This window comes from Anomalospiza imberbis, chromosome 13 (genome assembly GCF_031753505.1).
Source record: "Anomalospiza imberbis isolate Cuckoo-Finch-1a 21T00152 chromosome 13, ASM3175350v1, whole genome shotgun sequence".
NCBI classification, from domain to species: domain Eukaryota; kingdom Metazoa; phylum Chordata; class Aves; order Passeriformes; family Viduidae; genus Anomalospiza; species Anomalospiza imberbis.
The window spans coordinates 3919412-3938882 of NC_089693.1; the positions used below are offsets into that span (position 1 = coordinate 3919412).

At 40.6% G+C, this 19471-nt stretch overlaps 1 protein-coding gene across 1 annotated transcript in view; it reads left to right on the top strand.

Annotated features, from left to right (window-relative positions):
• The window catches only part of LOC137481750 (protein FAM169B-like), a 40486-nt gene extending 25044 nt beyond the window's left edge, over positions 1 to 15442 (top strand). The window contains exons 6-9 of the mRNA XM_068203645.1: positions 4224 to 4406; positions 6765 to 6893; positions 9538 to 9608; positions 15058 to 15442. Coding sequence (XP_068059746.1) covers positions 4224 to 4406; positions 6765 to 6893; positions 9538 to 9608; positions 15058 to 15279 — 605 coding nt within the window. The 3' untranslated portion in view covers positions 15280 to 15442. The remainder of the gene's footprint in view (positions 1 to 4223; positions 4407 to 6764; positions 6894 to 9537; positions 9609 to 15057) is intronic.
• The last annotated feature ends 4029 nt before the right edge of the window (positions 15443 to 19471 follow it).

The following is a 19471-nucleotide window of genomic DNA, read 5'->3' on the forward strand; positions in this document are numbered from 1 at the left end:
GCAGTAACTACTTCAAGTCAAAGTTTTGAGACAATTTGGCCTCTTCTGGCACTGGCCACCCTGCACCTGTTGTATAGATAAACAGAAATCTCATTCTTCAAGGCTATCACTTTTCCTGAGCATTAGACACCTTTATTAAAGCAAAATTTATTCATGACTGCACAGATCATCAACTTGGCCTCTCTGGAATGTGCCTATTCCTGTCCAATGACAGGCATGCAGCATTTACCACTGGGTGTACTAAAGATTGATGAGATGTACTAAGCCACTAATGAGGCTGATAAGACACTTTGTCACGTGCCAAGATAAATGTCTCCAATTTTATCTATGTCAGCAGCTTCCATATCAGACAGCTGAGCAGTTAGACCTCACTAAATGGAGCTACTTAAAGGTACAATAGGAAATGACAGTTCCCTCTTCCTGTACCTTTCTCTGCAGGCAGCAACCTGAAAATGAAATATTTTGCAGAAAGCCTCCATATAGATACTTGGGGTTTGGGATCTGTTTTATGTTGTTTAAAATATTTATTTCATGCTCTGTGTGAAAATCTCAGAAAGAATGTATTTTGTGTAGTGATGTAGGATTAATTACCACGGTTACTGACACTTGTTTCTTGTGCAGTGAGACCATGTAATTCCATGAAAGTTTTTCCTTTCTTATTTACTGAGGACTAGTAATTACTGAAAATGGACTTTAGCCCCTTCACATAAATGCCAGGAGAAAGTAGAAGATTCATGGTGCAAATAAATCAATAAGGAAGTTGGAGGATGCAATGAGCCAGGAGTGTCTTAGTGCTTTTAAGAACAAACCAGAACAAAATCCCTTTTTTATAGACCCTTTTTTCCCCCTCTCTGTTATGTATTACTGTCTCTGTAACACATATGAGCTGCCAGCTGCAGATCAAGCTGTCTGTGGTATGAAAAACAAAATAGTCAGATTGTCAAAGCTTGTCCCTTCCCTCCTGACAAATCTTAGTAGTAAAAGTGTGGAGTGATGTGAATCAAGCCAGCCTTAACCAAACTGAGTCCTCTGAGAAGGCTGTAAAACATACAGGTGTATCAGGAGTAAGTGCATTGTTGGCTTCTTATTCATTCTTTAGAAATGCTCCACAAGTCTCAGTTTGGGAACACCTGACGGCAAAAACTCTTAAGCAGACATGGAGTAGGCAAAAAAGCAACCCTAGCCCTTATCTCTGCTTTTTTCCTACACCAGAGCCTTAGAGATGGTCCTTGGAAGTGGCTTCCTGAGCTCAAATTCATTTCATACCTTTCTTCATACAAGCCTTTGGGAATACCTTTTGATATTGGTGGCCCAGGTGCTATTCTGGAGAAAGAGAGCCTTAAAAAGATATCAGGATTTTATTTTTTCATCGATTACATACGTTTCTTTTAGATAAAAAAAAAAAAGGCATTGAAATTAACCTGACAGACAATTAGCTAAAATCTTGTTGAATAAATGCTTTTGTCTCCCTCTGTTTGCTAGCAATAATATTTTTAATGTGCATTTCTGAGGCGGATTGAAGGTTCTGGCTGTAATGAAAATGAAATGACTACTACCAGTCCAGACATGAATTCATTTAATTTTATTGAAGCCAGAACCTTTGTTTGCCTTCTCACATACAAACTCACACAATGGGTTGACCTTGGGTTCTGCTCTGCAGAAATATTCCCCACCCTTACACAAGTGCTCAGCCTGCTCCAGGCCTGTCCAAACATGTGTGTGCCAAGCCAAGTTGTTCAGCAGGGAAATAGTCTGTGTGCACAACCTTGTTTTGTTTGGGTCTGTTGGATGTGGGGACTGGATTGTTTTTTTTTTCTGGTTTGTGGCTCTTTGGGAATGCTAATGGCTGTCTGCTTTCCTGCCCTTGTAATATCTGTTTGCCATTTTGCTGGCTCCTAAGTTGGTCATTTGGCACTCGTGACCTAACCAAGCAGATCAAAGGCTTTCAAAGGCCACGCTGCATGAATGCTTCCCTCTCCATCACCAATGCCCTTATTTTCCCTGTCTCCTCCCCCACCTCAAAATTTTGTCTGTGTGTTCCAAACAAACCTTTCAAACAAATCTGTGAGAGCCCAGTGGCCACCTCCGGGCCACCACTAGCTTACAGTAACCTTGTGCTATTTGATGGGAAAGAGGGACAAAGTGGCCTTTGTTCCAAAGGTTGGTTTGTTTGTTTATTTTATTTCAAATGCCTGTGGGCTGTGACTCTCCTAATGTGTTTCCCAGGGACAAGGTGAAGAATGGCTTCATGGTTTCTTTATTTACAGTGCCTTTAGACATGACAAGTTTTTGTCATCTTCTCAACACAAAATTAGGAGCTCAGACATAAATCACTCAGCTCCTGGGATTGCTGCACAGCACTCTCTTCAGGATTTATAGGAGACAGACTATATGAGATAATAATAAACTGAAAAGAACACTTGCAACATGCAGGAATTCTTAAAGACTTAATGAGGAAAATTTTGTCCCTTAGAACGTATGGTGCAATTCTGCTGGAATTTGACATCTCTGTTAGGTTGGCAGCTAACAATGGGACCGGGGATATACTCAATTTTTTGGCTCATGACAAAAAGAGTGACTACCCATCATGTGTTACAAATATTGAAAGGTTATAAACACCACCACAACCCACCCTCTTCCAACAATGTGCTGGAGCATGTGTTTGAAGTTAAGCATGCGCTTTGATTAAGCAGGAGTGAACCAAGCTTAATCAAGATGTGAATGGATGGTTATGTAGCTACATGCTGTTGTTGTATGGCTCAGTCTGTGAGATGTGGATTCTTGCTAAATGGTGAGCTTGACAAATCAGGGTCTAGAATTAAAAATAGTCATGTATATGTGCTGAATTGGCATCCTAGAAAAGAGAGTAATAAAAGTCAGGCCTGTCCAGTATTGGTGAAAGGTGCTGGACACCAACTGAAGGAGCAGAAATAGACCCCAGTTTAAGACAGTTGTGGGAGTGTGAAAAAAAAAAAAAAAGGATCTATTAAGTAGAAGTCTTTTATTGGACTTTAGGAACAGGCATTCAACGGGACATTGATAAAACTGTGAAATAGGTCTTAGTGAAGTAATGAAAGCTTCTTGTCTCAAAACACTGGAAATTAGACTGAGTCAGGTCCACTAGGAGAAAGATAAACTGAGAAGGTCTAGATAAGACTTAAGCAACAAAGTATGAAAATGTATCCATTTTCTGTTATAAAGGCTTGGATATCCATTTGTATTTAACCTGCCATATGCTCAAAAGCAGCATACAACCTTCATAAATATTTTCTAGAAATTAAAATAAATCAGTGAGGTTTGTCTATGGGGATCTTCTTTGTATAGGTGGTTGGGGAACTGATGTTGGTTATTCATTTCAGGACTGAGTGCTTATGCTGTAAAGTAGTTTGAAGTTCTATTTTTAGAGTATTCTGTATGCAGTAATAGGACCCTAGGTTGGTTAGGGTGAACATCAAAATTTTGGATTCTGAATGTCTGTTCTTAATTCTCTCTTGACTCCACTTTGAGTTTGCGATGTGTGATTGCAAAATAAATCCCTTGGTTCTGTGTTTTGGGGTTATTTTGGACAATTTTCACTGAAAACTAGTTGTAATAGTTTGGAGGCTTATGCTTGAGTCTGTATTTTGTCCACATGTAGAGCATTATGTCATGACCCCGTGATTTCAGTTAACTGACTTAATATGTTTGTTAGCAAGGACTGTCCTTGGGTGAAATCCCTGGCTTAACACTGGTAGTGGTAGTTCAAGTGATGGCATAGAAGCACCTACATGTGTGATAAATTATCACTCAGTAGAAATGGAGTGACTTACAAAGGAGCTCTTACAGTGCTTTCTTAAAATACACCCCTCAGTTGTTTATTTAAAGGAGTATACTGACATTACATTCAGAATATTTATATATCTTTGGTTTTAGACCATTTAAATCTTTGCAGTGAGCTTTCCTATATACATTGCCTGTATACCAAGATAGTGTGATGAAGAATCAGAGTCTGGAAAAGACTGTGGTCTCTGGTGAGACCTGTCAGCCACATTAGGCAGGTCCTCTCCATTTCATGGAAAAATCATCCTCCTGGAAAGTGTCTGCAAATACACTTCAGCTGGGATCATCCTCACAGCCTGTGGAAAGGTACCAGGGCAGTGTGTGTGGCTGAAATCACACAGCAGTTACTGCAGCAATACCAATTTTGTTTGCAAATGGGTGTGTTTTTCCCTGTCTGTTTTCAGGGAGCCTGTGTGGTGGTACAACCAGTCAGTGTTACCTGCTGCCAGTTTTGGATACTATATTTGTCCAGAGAAAGTACAGAAGAGGTGGCCTAGGGATGAAAATGTTGCATGATTTCTGTCAGTCTTTCCTGGCTGAGGATGCCTTGGGGATCAGCTGCCCTATTTCTGCTGCCATGTATCAAGGTAAATCCTTTGATGTGGACACGTTAGGTAAGGGTCATGTATAATGTATAATTTTCAATATGGTCTTGGTAAGATTGTCCTCACTGTGTAAGAGTTCAGTGCCCTTGTCTGAACCAAACCATTGTTAGCCTGCAACTGGTTCCTTTTCTAGAGCCAACTGGAATTTCCTGTGGAAAGGTAGGCCAATATTTATGTAAGACAACAAGAAGCACAAAACTCATGGTGTCTGTTTGACAGTTTGTGTTCCTAGAACTGTTCTCTCTTAGAACTATGTCATTGCCCTAGACAGGGACTTACAGATTTTATTTGACACCACAGGGAAAAGACTCATAAGATCTTGTCAAGCCCACACTGTGCACATAATGCTGTGGTAGATCTTGCATTTTTAAGAAATTACATTTAATAAGCCAAATACCCAGGCTCTACTCAGTCATACAGTTACATCAGTACCTGTTTTGTATCAACTGTCTTTGAACATTTGTCACTTTTAAAAGATCACAAAGTAGTCATTTATCTTATGTGTCTTCAGGTCAGAACTCTAGTTTTGCTAGTAAAATTCACAGAAAAAAATCTGTGCTCACATTATTTATAAAACCATCTTCTTTAGAAAAGTACTTTTTTCTGAGCTTGCTCTCTGTGTGGTGCAGTCTTCACCATCGTTTTTGGGGAGATGTTTTGATTGACTTACAGCTTTCCAGTTATTTCTTAATAAGTGTCAACAAAATTTTGGGGCTATCTGTTCTTTCTCTCGGTTACTGTGTGCCCTTGAATGTATTCAAAAGCACCCAAGCTGGTTCTGCTGCTTCTGATTTCAGGAGAGAATAGTATTGACAGCATTCCTTCTCCCAGTAATATCCATTTTTCCTTTGGCAGACCTCAGGACTTCAGAAAGCCTGGAGGAGAAAGCTGCATTTCTTATGTGTTAACACTAGCAATATATTGGAAGACTGTGCTTTTGTCTCAATAAAGTTTAGAGTTAATAGTGAATAAATTTGACTTGCATCATGTTTTAATTAGGTTTACTTTTATAAAAATACCAATACTGTTAGTTAAATTTTGAGTGTATTGAAGTCACTGTCTGTTTTTAATTTCATTGGAACCACATTTTCATGCTTTGACAAATGAATGCAACCTTTAAATCTCAGTACTGAAATCTCTGAAGCTGTGGACAGTTTATTTAACATGGACATGGTATTTAAGCTGCTGTAGAGGCCTAGAAGGATGGAAAAAGCTGTGTAGCAGATACCTGGAATCTAGTATATATGTTAGCTTTAGTAGCTTTTATTGTAATGATTAATTGAATCTGGATATCCTTGGATAAAATTAATGTCTGCGATCTGCTCATTAGTGTAAGGCAAATGTTTACATACCAGAATTAGGGTTTTTGTTTCGACATCCCATTGTTAAACTCAGCTGAATGTTGAAGATAAATTACCCATTCTGTAGTATGATGAACTACAGTGGACAGAGCATGACAGTAATTTTGTTGTTTACAGATCACTATCTTAGTGCAGTTGATGCAACTGATAGGATGGTGGTGAAGGGAAGTTGAAAAATGCCCTTTAAATGTTTTGAACTGGTTTTTCTACAGCATGTGCCTCCTCTTGACACTGCACACATCCTAAGGATACCACTAAATAGAACATACTTCAGTTTGATAACATAAGCAGATCTAAATTTGATTGTTTATCCGAATTTTTGGGTGGTCACTGTGTACTGAGAGTGATAGGTATCTGTGGCAATATGGTTTTTAAAGGTGACTGTACATCTGTCAAATGTATCCTGTAATTCTTCTGTTGGTTCTTCCCATTTCTTTTTTTCCACATCCAAAGAAATAAATGAAGCTAACAGTGGGGAGTAGGGTAGCAGTAGTAAAAAGGAGGGTGATTTTGGCCCAAAACCAAACTGAAGCAGAGCTTTTCTTTGTAAACAGAAATTAAAGTAGCATTCTGAATGGTTAAAGCTGGAAGATAGAGGACCACCATTCCTTTCAGAATAGTGAGGGTAAAAAAACCCACACTGCTGTGAAACCTACTGAGTGTCTGGACATTGTTCTGTGCTGCAGTGCCAGTAGAAGGTGCTCAGCAAATAATTTCAAGTCCTTTATTTCTGCACTCACAAGGAAATAATCTAGACTGAAGCAGATGGCAGGATGCACTCATGAGTGTTTAGGCCATTTCACATAGACTTTTACTAAAAGTCCCAGCTAAAACAAAGCGGAGGAAGATGAGAAGGAAGAAAGATTTCTAAAGGAACTAATGAAAGTTGGTCTGAGAGAATTTCCGGGATAGAACATGCTCCCTCTTCCAATGTACTCTTCACTCATTCATACTTTTACCCCTTGGTTTCTCCTTTCAGTATGCCAGAAATTCCTGCAGGCTCATCCTGAGGAGCAGAAGCGACTGTGGGAAGTGGAAGCACCAGGAGATTGGGGGCAGCGAGTGAATATCTGGTTGAAAATTCAGATGGAGTCATCCCCTTCAGGAAGTGAGTTAAAACAGGCAGTGTGAACGTGTCTATGTAATAGTTCTATAAAGACAAGAAATGTAACCAAGGGTTAGGTAGTGATCATGGAGAGGTGTTGTCTCTGTTGTTTGCACATGGAGAAACTACTGAGTGTGCAGTCAGTTTCCTCGTCTTTTCACAGTAAACAGGACAATTCTTAGAAATTATGAAGTAATGAAATGGAACCACAGAGCATCTGAGAGATCCTGAACAAAGCACAGCCTTGGCATAAAGTGGCTGGAAGTCCTGATGCAGTGCACTTAGAGCAGGGTAGAAGTTAGCCCAAAAAATCCCTGTTGCACAACACATTGTCTGGGTTATAGACAGGGGTTTGTTTCTCTGAAATTGTTATAAAGAAAAAAATTTCTATGGCCAGTGGGCAGTGTGTTTAATTACCTTCAATTGCTGCCAATACCATTCTTGGATGGAAACACAAAGGTTTTCATTATGGGTTTTGGAAGATTCCAACTACTCTCCTACAGGGTAAATCCTTTTTGCTGGGAGCATTTTCTGCCTGTTTCACAAAAGATAGCGACAGAATGGGGAAACCTTTTCACAGTTCATATGGGGATCTCGTTGATGTAATCTGTTCAGGTGGTTGGAGCACCCAGACAGGCCCCTCTGCTGCATGCACACAAGCTGTGATAAGCACTGGGTTCCAAAAAAAGGGCACTCATTGTCTCTTTCTGGAAGTGCAGCAAATTTCTCCCATGCCTTCCCACATCCATCCTGCTCTGTTTTGGCTCGGGAACCTTCTGTTGAGACACCACGTTTCATCTTGTCTGCAGCACCCACAGGAGAGTTAAGTCAGACTTTAGCCCTAGGCTGGGTTCCTCTGAAGCCATTATATCTGTGTTCCTCTTGCTTTAAACCAGCAAAACCTTTAATCTTGCTAAGTGAAGTTTATTAATGGCAACTGAACAGAACTACGATCAGATCAAAACTCAGCAGATCCTGGGGGAGAGGATGCTTTCTTTTCTCTTTCTTCTTTTTGCCATCTTCTACAAAAACAAATAGATGAATGACCCAAAGAATGGGGAAATATCATTCCACCAGAATTACTGTCAGTAAAAAATACATATGAGGCTGGGGAACTGCCTTGACTGCAGCTGTCCACGACCTAAAGGGGGACATTAAGAAAGATGGGGATAAAGATTTTAGCTGGACTTGTTGCCACAGGACAAGAGATAATGATTTTAAACTAAAAGAGAATAGATTTAGGCTAGATATAAGGAAATAAAATTTTACTATGAGTGTGTTGAGGCCCTGGTACAGGCTGCCCAGAGAAGCTGTGGCAGCCCCATCTCTGAAGTGTACAAGGTCAGGTTGCATGGGCTCAGAGCAACATGGTCTTGTAGATGTCCCTGCTCCTTGCTGGGGATTGGATTAGATGACCTTTAAAAGCCTTTTCCAATCCAAACTATTCTATGATTCCATGATTCTATCTTTAGGGGTGTCTCTTGGGAACAAGGTCTTCATTCCTACTTTCTCTGTTATGCAGAAAGCAAAACACAATGTAATTCAATATTGTCAGCTCCAATCAGGATCTATGGCAACAACTGTGAAAATAGACAAGTCTTATTCTGCTCTGATTTCTTAGATTCCTGTTGACATTTGCAATGCTGTGCAATGCTGTGTTTTGGAACAAAATTGCTGAGAAGAAAAATTGAATATTTTGCTCATATTATGGGTTTTTTTTCCCCACACCAGTACTCAGGATTGAATACCATTAATGTTCTTGTACGAATTCTACAGTCATACATATTCCAAAACATATTTCTGTAATCCTGAGGTCAGAATATTCAATTTTGTAAGGTGGTGTGGCTGCATCTAGTGGCAGTTCATAAAAACTGCAGCCCTCTGTTTGCTGCAGCTGATACTTCAGTTTGGATGTGCACAGATACATAGGCGTGTACACACACACACATTTCTGTCTGCTCATGCACATACATCTACAGAAATCAAGCTTTTTAGCATGTTGTCACACATAACTGCAGTCATTCATTCTGAATTAATTCTAATTGTTTCAAAAATGTAGGAGATTTAGTTTCATCAAATAGTCGCAGCAACAGGAACATGGTGACATTTCTCTTCTGGGACTGATTGGAGGAACAGAAATCATTTCACATGGTTTGGTCGTGGTTGCTAAATCTACCAGGCAGTGAACAGAGCTGTTTTGAAGTAGTTTAGTAATATACATAAAGCATATAAATGTGAAGCAAATGCAAAACCAAGCAGGCTGAGAAGAATTAAAATAAATTTCAAGTGATTGCATATAATTCTTTATCAGAATTGGTCAGAGTACCTGTATTTTCTGAAAAGGAGAAAGGGATATGGGTTTTCCAGGTGTAAGAGGTGAACAGATTATCTATTTAGCAGCACTTTCAAGATCCACAGACATTTTATTTCTAATATAGTTGTTCACCTTAAGTTTTTGTGGTAGTGTCATGGGGCAGTCTGGTTTGGTTAATTAATAAAAACAAGGCAAGAGGGATTGTTGGTAAGAGTCAGGTGGCTTTTTCTGGTGTTTTTTTTTTTTAATGGATATAGCTATGGAAGTATGATAATGTTTTTTTTTTAATTTTTAATCTCTTTCTGGGGCAAAATATTCCCCCAATTTCTCCAGAGGCTGAAGTGGGCTCTTGTACAGAGAAGACTTCAACTACCAAACCCAGACAGTTGGACCAGATGAATAAGGTACAGTAACTAATATGCCATCTTATGACCTTGTTTTCCATTGGTGGCCTTTTCCCTTTTCAGTGAAGTAGAGAGGTTTAAATAAGAAAAAATTCCACACGTGTGTTGTGCTACTGACTCATATATCTATGTAGGTAGTTGTTGGAATAAATCGGCTGAGACTCCATTTTCTTCATGCAGAAAGCCAATTCTTTATTCACAAAGCTCACATTTATAGGAAATATGAGAAGGCACTGTGTTAAACCTAACTGATCAGCAATACAGTGAAACTCAGTTCATTGGACAGTAAGGGCTATTGTATATGTCTATCAAATTTTCTCCCTCTAGATATGTTTACATTTTTCCTTTGTGGGTTCTCATGGGACAAATATTATTGTTTACACAGGTGCATTTGTTTTTCACCCTCGGAACAGGTTGTTTTTAATGAACTTCCCATTCTCACCATAGCTTCACATGGGAACTTTCAAATTGCTTGTTAGCTGCACTTAGAAGAAATGACAGGTCAGCTTTGGCAGTTTTAGCAGAGGGAGGCTTGATTTCATAAAGCCTTTCTTTTATAATTCTTCCGCCTGTCTATGACATCTCACCCTTTTCATTAATTTTAAGAAGGCTCATATGTTCTGATGCTAAAACAGCTCGCTCTTATGTGGCTATTGTGTCATTAAGCTTATCACTGGTTATCTGTTAGATATGGGATAAGATACATAAAAGACTGATTATAATCAACAAAACTTTACAAATTCTATCATGTCATTGACTCAGGGTTTCACAGCATGAGAAACAAAAGAATAATGTCCAATGTCTCTTAGAGAAATGGAAATAAATTACCATTTATTTTGAAGTCCAAATAGTTGAGACTCGGGAGAAAGTTCATTAGGTGGAAATGTTGATGTTTGACATCACTGAATGTCCTCCTGGATCCTGGAACAGGGAATGACTGAAGAAGGTTAGAAGGAATACTATACCATGATGATGAGATCAGCTTTTGTTGGCAAATTGCCTCTGTAGTTTGCAGACACAGCTGTGTCTTGGCAGTCCTACTTCTGTTCCTGTTCTAGCCACAAAATGGTGGTTAGGTTATTTCTCTTTCCACTGAGCTTCATTTTTTCAGAGGCCATCGGTATCCGATTGAATGAACAGGTGATCACTTCAATCCTGCTGATGATAAAACACAAGCACGCCCTCTCTTCCAGTCAGTGAATCAATTAGGCTTTGCTGTGGCACACTCAGTTGGGATCTAGATTTGATGATCTTTTTTCCAAATTTCTAATGTAAATATTGCATTATTAAAATTTTTTTGTTGTCTAAATTTCTAATGTACATATTGTGTTAATTTGGACGTTCTTAAGGCACTAAATTCCCCTTCTTTTAATTTTTTAAAAATGGGATGCATGTCTTTGGTTATGAGCATGAAGAAACATCAAGGCAAAACAGTACATGTAGTGAACAAGAAACTGACAGCAATCAGGACTAAGTCAGCTACAACAACTAAGAATATTTCAGATAATATGCATAATTAATAATACATGTGAAATTAGGTAATTAGGAATCTCTAAAATTCTGTACCATCCTCCCAGAGTCTGCGAACAGCTGACAAACCTCAGTTTAGTGAGGGCTTGGATAATTATTTCCAGATAATAATTCCCAAGCTCACTAAAAATAGATTCAGCTGTCATATAAAAAGGGTCAAATTGCCAAATCAAAGTGACTTGAATCTAGTTTTGATGCAGAAAACATCTGGGTTTATTGGGAAATTCTCCATCCAGGTAGAGCCAAGGCCTGGCCACCGCTCAAGCTCCAACTGGGAGGGAATTCCCCAAGTACAATACTTATCATTGGGTCAAACCGTAGAGCCAGTCCAGGGCCTTGCCAGAGAGCTAACCTGGTCTAAGAGATGCATAAGCAGCTAGAGAACAAAAAAGAAGGATCCTGAAATGACACGTCTTTTAGATAATTACACAAAGAGATATTAAAGTATACAAGAAGCCAGCTATAAATACAGTAATAACATCTTATGAATAATGCCTGTTATAAAATCAGTAAATTCACGTCATGTAATTGATGTATCAGTGGTAACAGTCTTAGGAAGTTGAGATAACACCTTTCTAAACAGTCATGTACCTATGACAGTAAAATGAAACAAAGGAAAAGACCTTACAATCAATAACAGCAATAATGTAGAATCATTGCTGACTCTTCTGTGTTATCTACGAAAGATAAAACAGTAGAGATTGTAACAAGCAATACAATCTTTGACAAAATCAAGGGTGAACACACTGTATGTTCTTTATCCACAAACAGGTGTTTGTCATTGTTTCATCACAACTGTTTTAGTCAGAGTTGTTTTATCTTTTAAAAGAAAACAACTATATATCTTACAACATAGAAAAGTAATATTTAACTGTCTTAGATTGCAATGCAAGATGTAATCAGATGTATTCTGTCAGCATCTGTTAAAACCAGGTGGTGGGGGAGTGTTCTTCATCTCTTCCATGACCCAGCCTCCTTCCAGGAGATATCTTCTGTTAATGGGCCAGTTAGCCTTCCTGCATGAGTGATAAAATCCCATTGTGAGAAGCTCTGTCCAGGGGGAGGAGACAAGCATTCCCACCTGGATATAATCTGAGCTGTGGAACACCACAGCAGCCTTTTTCCACTGGATTCCCAGAGGAAGACTGGACACTTCTACGCCACCACTGGACCTTCAGAGGGAAACTCCACTCTTCTACAGGATCACTGCTACAACAGAACCTCACCAGGAGGACTGCAGCCATCATTTATTTAGACTGCTATGAACACCCTGAGTGACAGGGTGTCAGGTTATATTCTGACTTTGCCTGCTTGAGCAGTAAAATCTTTTTTCGTGAGCTAATTATTTCTAAGCTTTAAAGAACTGCTCCAGGAAAAATTCAAGGTTATAGGACTTAGTTAAGAACTTAAAATTAATTGCTGCAAATAATCTTGGGAGAAGAGGAGAGCGAGGGGCAGGGCCCACATGCACAGCAGCAGCAAGATGGCATCTACAGCAGCTGGAAAGCAGCACATCCCCAAAGTGGCAAAGGTGAAAAACAAGGCACCCGCAAGTTCAGATCACAGCAGAGCAGCTTCTGAGAGAGGCAAAGGAGGGGGAGCTCGAGCTTCTCCCACCACCTCTGCAGCAGAAGATCACAGATGTTGAAGAGCTAAATGACTATAAACTCCGGAAGAGGAAGACTTTTGAAGGTAATATATGGAAGAACAGGACTGTTATCAATAACTGGACAAAATACGCACAATGGGAGGAAAGCCTGAAGGAGATCCAGAGAGCCCATTCCATTTACGAGCATGCTCTGGATGTGGACTACAGGAACGTCACCCTCTGACTGAAGTATGCCAAGATGGAGATGAAGAACCGCCAGGTGAATCACGCCAGGAACATCTGGGACCGGGCCCAGATGTCAGGGGAGTATGAGAAAAGCAGGAGCCTTTGCATGCGCTGCAGCAGCTGCCGGTAGCACGTCAAGGTGTGGATCAGCCTGGTGCAGTTTGAGCTGTCGGCAGGGCAGGAGGAGCGGCTGCCGGCAGATTACGAGGAGACCCTCTCCTCCTTCTCCTCGCACAGCTGCGAGGAGAAGGAGGAGAGGGTCATGCTGCTCAAGTCCTGGAGGAGCTTTGAGGAGGAGTTTGGCACCGATGCCACTAAGGAGAGGATAGATAAACTGATGCCTGAGAAAATAAAGAAGAGGAGAAAGCTGCAGGCCAAAGATGGGTCGGATACTGGATGGGACAAGTACTATGATTATATTTTCCCAGAAGACACTGCCAACCAGCTCAACCTCAAACTCCTGGCTATGGCAAAGCTCTGGAAGAAGCTGCAGCAGGAGAGCAAAGCTGCAGCCATGGATCCTGACAAGGACATCGATGAAAGCCAGACTTAATACCTTGCCTTTTCCCACCCCTTTCCTGGGCCATTGTACAGTATTATCATTGGTGATAAATAAATGTATTTGGAGAGTTTTAGGAAAAAAAAAAAACAGAGCCGCAGTGGCCAAGCTGCACTTGTGCTTGAGTTCTGCATTTTGGCCACAATAACCCCCTGCAGCATTATAGGCTGGGGACAGTGTGGCTGGACAGTGCCCAGGCAGAAAGGGACCTGGGGGTAGTGGTCAACAGCCGGCTGAACATGAGGCAGCAGCACACCTTGTGGCCAAGAAAGCCAGCAACATTCTGGCCTGTATCAGGAATAGTGTGGCCCGCAGGAGCTGCGGGGTCATTCTTCCCCTGTACTGAGCACTGGTGAAGGCACACCTTGAGTGCTGTGTCCAGTTCTGGGCCCTCAGTTTGGGAAGGATGTTGAGACGCTTGAGCATGTCCAGAGGAGGCAACGAGGCTGGTGAGGGGCTGGGAACACAAGCCCTGTGAGGAATGACTAAGGGAGCTGGGGGTGTTTAGCCTGGAGAAAAGGAGACTCAGGAGTGACCTTATCACTCTCTACACCTCCCTGAAAGGTGGCTGTGGTCAGGTGGGGTTGGTCTCTTTCTTCAGGCAGCACTGACAGAATCGGAGAACACAGGCTCAATCTGTGTCAAGGGAAATGTAGGTTGGATATTAGGGAAACGTTTTTCACAGAAAGAGTGATAAAATTCTGGAATGGTCTGCCCAGGGAGGTGGTGGAGTCACCATCCCTGGATGTATTTGAAAAAAAGACTGGATGTGGCACTCAGTGACAGGGTTTAGTTGAGGTGTTGGGGCATGGGTTGGATCTTGAAGGTGTCTTCCAGCCTAGTCAGTTTGTGAATTCTGTGTTTGCATATGGAATAACTTTCTGAACTTGTGATCTTTTCTGTGCAGGAGCTTGAGTGTGACTTCAGAATGAATAAGCCTAACTCTTTATTGTCCTAATTATTTTATCTCACTGCTGAGCTGCAGATCTGGCCATGTTTAGCTTTTTGTTGCACTGAGGCCTAAAACAGGCCGTGAGGTTTAAATGAAGCCTCAGCCATGTATCTGAGAAAACAAATTGCAGGAATGAAGCTTTTTCAAGTAATAAAGAAAAAGGCGAGATGAGTGGAAGCAAAACAGAGAGCTGCAGGGGTTGCTTCCCCAGCACATTTTGGTTGCCACACAATTAAATCAGTTTGTTTCCTTCAGCCCTGAGTGTCCCAGGGGAGCTGTGACGGCTCCAGCCCCTGTGGTGCACGCTCTTGTTATGTGCTGTGGCCACGGCTTCAGAGCCCACCCAGCCAGATCAAGGCTCCCTGTGCTCCCAGTTTTCCTTATACTGACACTTTGGGAGGGCAGGCAGAGCAGCAGGAATGAAGCTGTTCTATACAAAAAATGCAGCTGAATTTCTTGCCTTGCATGTTTATGGCAGCTGTAGCCAACAGAAGTGTTTGATATTAGGATCAAGTCACTGTTTATTTTGTTTGTGTATAATTTGCTGTTCCTTCTGTCTTGTCTCTAATTTCAGGGTGTTGACTGCTTTCCTGGAGTTGGGCAAGCGGCAGGAGATGCCATGGAGAAAAAAGGTGACACAACAGCAGCAGGGACTCTAAACTCACAAGGTCCTGAAGAAGAGGACTTGGAACAAAGTGCAGGCAATGCTCAGCAACATAAAGGACTCAGGAAAAGAGAAGGTCCTGGGGATTTAGTTGGAGACAAGGCCACCAAACAATTTAAAACTACACCATAATTGCTATTTCAGAAATCAGCAAAATTCAGTATGATCTTAAAAATTGTAATTGACTGTTCTTAATTTGTAACAGTGGAGAAATTTCCCCAGGTATGATGAATTTTTTTTGCAGTATGCGTTCTTCATTTTATGTTTTGTTTTAAATAAAGGTTTTGTTTAATAAGTGTGCTTTTCTTTTTCTTCTCACCAAGTAATTAAGTAGTAGCTGAGCTTAGTTATTTCCCCGCTCTGAAAATATTTTATTGGATTGCATGAGGTGTCCAAAGGGGAATAATTGGAGGGCTTGTAGTTCCTGATGTAAGATATTTCTATGGAAACCACATCCTGCATTATGGAAGAGAGATACCACAACACACGTTGGTATCAGAATGACAATTGTAACCTTCCTTTCAGAGCAAACAATTGATCTTGAATTGCTTTCATTTGAGTTTTCTAGCAGAAAAATCTGCCTTGAACCCTGTGGTGGACAGGATGGCACACAAAGGCCATTCATGCAGAAAAAGTTTGGTGCGGAGAAGAAGAGTGAACAAGCTACAGGCATTAAACTGCCTTTCAGTTCAGGCACTGTGATAATTCTGTGTGCAAGCTCAGGATGTAGAACTTCATGTAGATTCCATATTGCATGTTTTATTTCCTATAGGCTCTTTCCTTATGTTTTGCATTCAATTAACTTGGAAATATAACATACTTCACTAGATTACCATGCTGTGGCTTGGTAAAGAAATTTTGCTCTTTTACCACAGGCTGGTTCTGTGTTAGAATATTTTAATTTTTTTTTAGTGGGGAATTTCAAAAGCCTGAATGTTGTGTTGATGAATTTCAGGTGAAACTCATAAGGATCAGATCTTTAGCCCAGTGGCAGAGAAGGCTTTGCAAAGAGGTGAACAGCAGGAGGGTCCTAATTATCCTGAACAGGTCCAGCAACCTGTAATTCTTAAGTGGCTGCCTTGGAAAAGGAGAGGTAGTTGTTTCTTTCCAGAAACTAATCCACCATTTCCAGGGAGACAGATCTGTGGGCAGGCATTGTAGGTACACTGTAGAGATGTATATTTTTTCCCTGTACAGCATAATTGCTCACACATAGCCCCATCACCCTGTTTTTGTTTAAGGTTGTGATTTAATGTAGCATTTATTCATGTATCCAAGTAACTCCTTCCCTGTTGAGCTGCTCTGTAAACCATATGCCTGAGACACAGTGAAATCAGACCTTCCTGAGCATCTTTTACAAAAAAAAAAAAAAAAAAAAAAAAAAAAAAAGAAATGCTATAATTGGAACTTATAAGTTTTTGCCAAGAGAATTAAAACACTGGATGGTGTGCCAGCCTTAATCACGTTGCTATGGTTCTCTTGTTGCAAAGAAAGTGCATTTAGGACTAACTTTCAAGTCAGTTGATCTTAAGGTTGTTAAAAAGTCACCAAAAGTGTGCTGTGAAGACTTCTAGAAACTCCATGTCCTCCTGTGGAACAGCCTATATTCTTAATAAAGGTATGGTTAAATACATACTTTAAAAAATTTTTGTGAAGAGTTGCAATACCAGTTGCTTTGAAACATGATAGAAAATTATTATATCTCTGCTCATGAAAGCTGATCTGGACTTGCAGTGGCTTGGCAAAGTGAACTCATGCCCAGTTTCCACATTATATTATAATGGCAGAGTAAGGAAAACTGGGGTTGTTCCAGCAAGTGAGGAACATTAAGAATTTTAGTCTGAATTAAGTCTTTCAATAAAATTTTATCTAAGTAAGCCCCAGGAAACTCTAAATGAATTTATATGAGGATAAAGGAGAAATATAAGGTAGTGTCTGGAATTGGTAGATGACTCACTAGATTAAATCCATTCTATATCTGGAGACAGTTTTACTTAGAGGGTAAAACCATCAATTTTCCAAAATCCCCAAAATTAATTTCTGTTTCACCTATGAGCCAGTGATCCACAGCTACGTTAGCAACCACTTTGTCTAGGTTTGGAAAGACAGGTGTCTGCTAAGGAAGGCAGGAGCCTCCCCTGAAATAGAAAAATGTAGACCTCTTCCCTCCGAATTGTTATAAATTTGAAATTAAGGGGGCTCTCAGGCAAAAATATGGGAGCAGGAATAACAGTTCTTTATTAGGGAAGAAAATAAAAAGATAAAATAAACAATGCAGTAAAGCAGATCAACACTGTCAGAGTCAGAATACAGCCTGACACCCTGCTGGACCCGGTGTTGGTAGCAGTTTAATTGGAATTGTGGCTGCAGTCCTCCTGGAGTGTCAGGTGTGGTTCTGTTGGAGCAGTGATCCTGTAGAAAAGGGTGCAGGCTTCCTCTGAAGAGGCAGTGGAAGAGGAAGCTGTTCCTCTGGGAAAATCCAGCGCGGGGAAAAAAGCTGTGCTGGTGGGCCAGAATCTCAAGACTATATGCAGGTAGGAATGCTTGGCTCCTCCCTCTGGGCAGAGCATCTCGCAAATGGGATGTTCCAGTTCTTATCAGTCATGCCGTGACACTCAATGGCCCATTATCAGCAGATGTCTCCCCTGAGAGAAGATTGATTGTGGAAGAGATAAAGAACAACTGCCCACTTAACACAACTGCCATGCAGATGGCAAATAGAATACATCTTGCTTTTCAATCTGGGACACTGCGTCTGGCTGTTCTCACGGAAAAGTTGCTTCTTTCCTCTGTGAACGAACCTCCTTCCTTGATTTTGGTTAGGCTTTTGTTTTCTAGGTACCAAAATTCTCATGATGACAACTGAAGTAAGTAAAGGTGTATTTGCTGAGGTTGTGGTGGCAGGTGCTTGGTTCTCTCTAATCAAAAAAAGAGATCATCCTTCTCATCAAAACTTGTGAAAACTGGAACCAGGAATTCTGCGGTCCTACTTAACTGTACTAAACTCCAGGGCTACAGGTTCTAGGAGGGCCTTTTTTTTTTTTTTTTTTTTTTTTTTTTTTTTGGTGATGTTAGTGCTTTAAGGTGTCTGATTAATGCAGAAGCTTGGACCTTCAACTCATTCTTAGCAGTCTGAAGCACACTGCTTGATGAGATCAGAAGAATCCTAAGAGGGTCTGAAGTAGAAACAAATCCAATATTTTCACTGTCTTAATAGAACAGAGTAGAAAAAACACACCCAACAGCACAAACCCTTTTTTTCTCTCAGTGGAAGATATTTTATTTTGAACAAATCTGCATTTGCATAGGGATAGAATTGTTTCAGTGTGCTGAAAAAGTTGGCAAAGGCTTGAAAGAGCATTCCAGTTTTTGGAGGGAAGTTTTCAAAAGCTCAGATTTAATCTCTTTCTGAATCTACACTTTGGTCATGATGAGACATGGTGCTGGTTCTGCTCAGGAGACAAGGAGGTGAGTGTGTGTGTGAGAGAGGGGTGGCAGATCTGCTGAGAGGGAGTTTGTGTCTATGGTTCTTACAAGCAGAGACACTGAAGTCTGGCCTGCAAATGAGATGTTAAACATCAAAATTAATGTTAGCAGTCATCTGGTGGGTGTGTGCCAACTGAAAAAAGGATTTGATTAGCTCTCAAGACAAGTAAACATATGGATTTTAAGGCTAGAAATTTCATTAGGTTAATCTGTCATGTTTCACATAATGTAAGCCAGACAATTTCGTGCATGGTTGCTATGTCAAAAAAACATTGGTTTTGGTTGAAACAATCAATTTTTTAGAGGGATTGTTTTGATTTGGCAGTTTTGATTTTCAGATGTGGCAGATTTTCCACTGCCCAACGTTTGTTGGCAATTTGTTCTAAAGTTTTGTCTTTACAAGTGCATCTAGTTTCCTTTGAATTAATTTGGTTTCAGCTTCCTGTGATGGATTTTGGTGTTCTGTTTAACACTGAGCTGTGGCTCTGGTACTGTCAAGATGCTTTCAAATGTGGGGATGGAGAGCTTGTGGTCTGTCATGACATCAGTGAACAGCACTTGTTTTTGGATCTGCCTCTGTGAGGCAGCTTTTCCTGACCTTGCTGCATTCTTCTTGTCCTTTCAGATAGATTTTCAATTTTTCAAATTCCTTTTAGAAGCAGAAACATCATCAGAGCCCCCGTCCTGGTCCTGGTCATGCTGAGCGATGCGGGGCTGCCGTGACCTGTGCTTGTAAATCATCATGGAATTCCCTCGTGCTTTTGGATGACCATGCCCTTGGTAAGGTCATAACTGGTGGAACTTAACCAATCTGTTTTGATGTCTGGTTAGTGATATC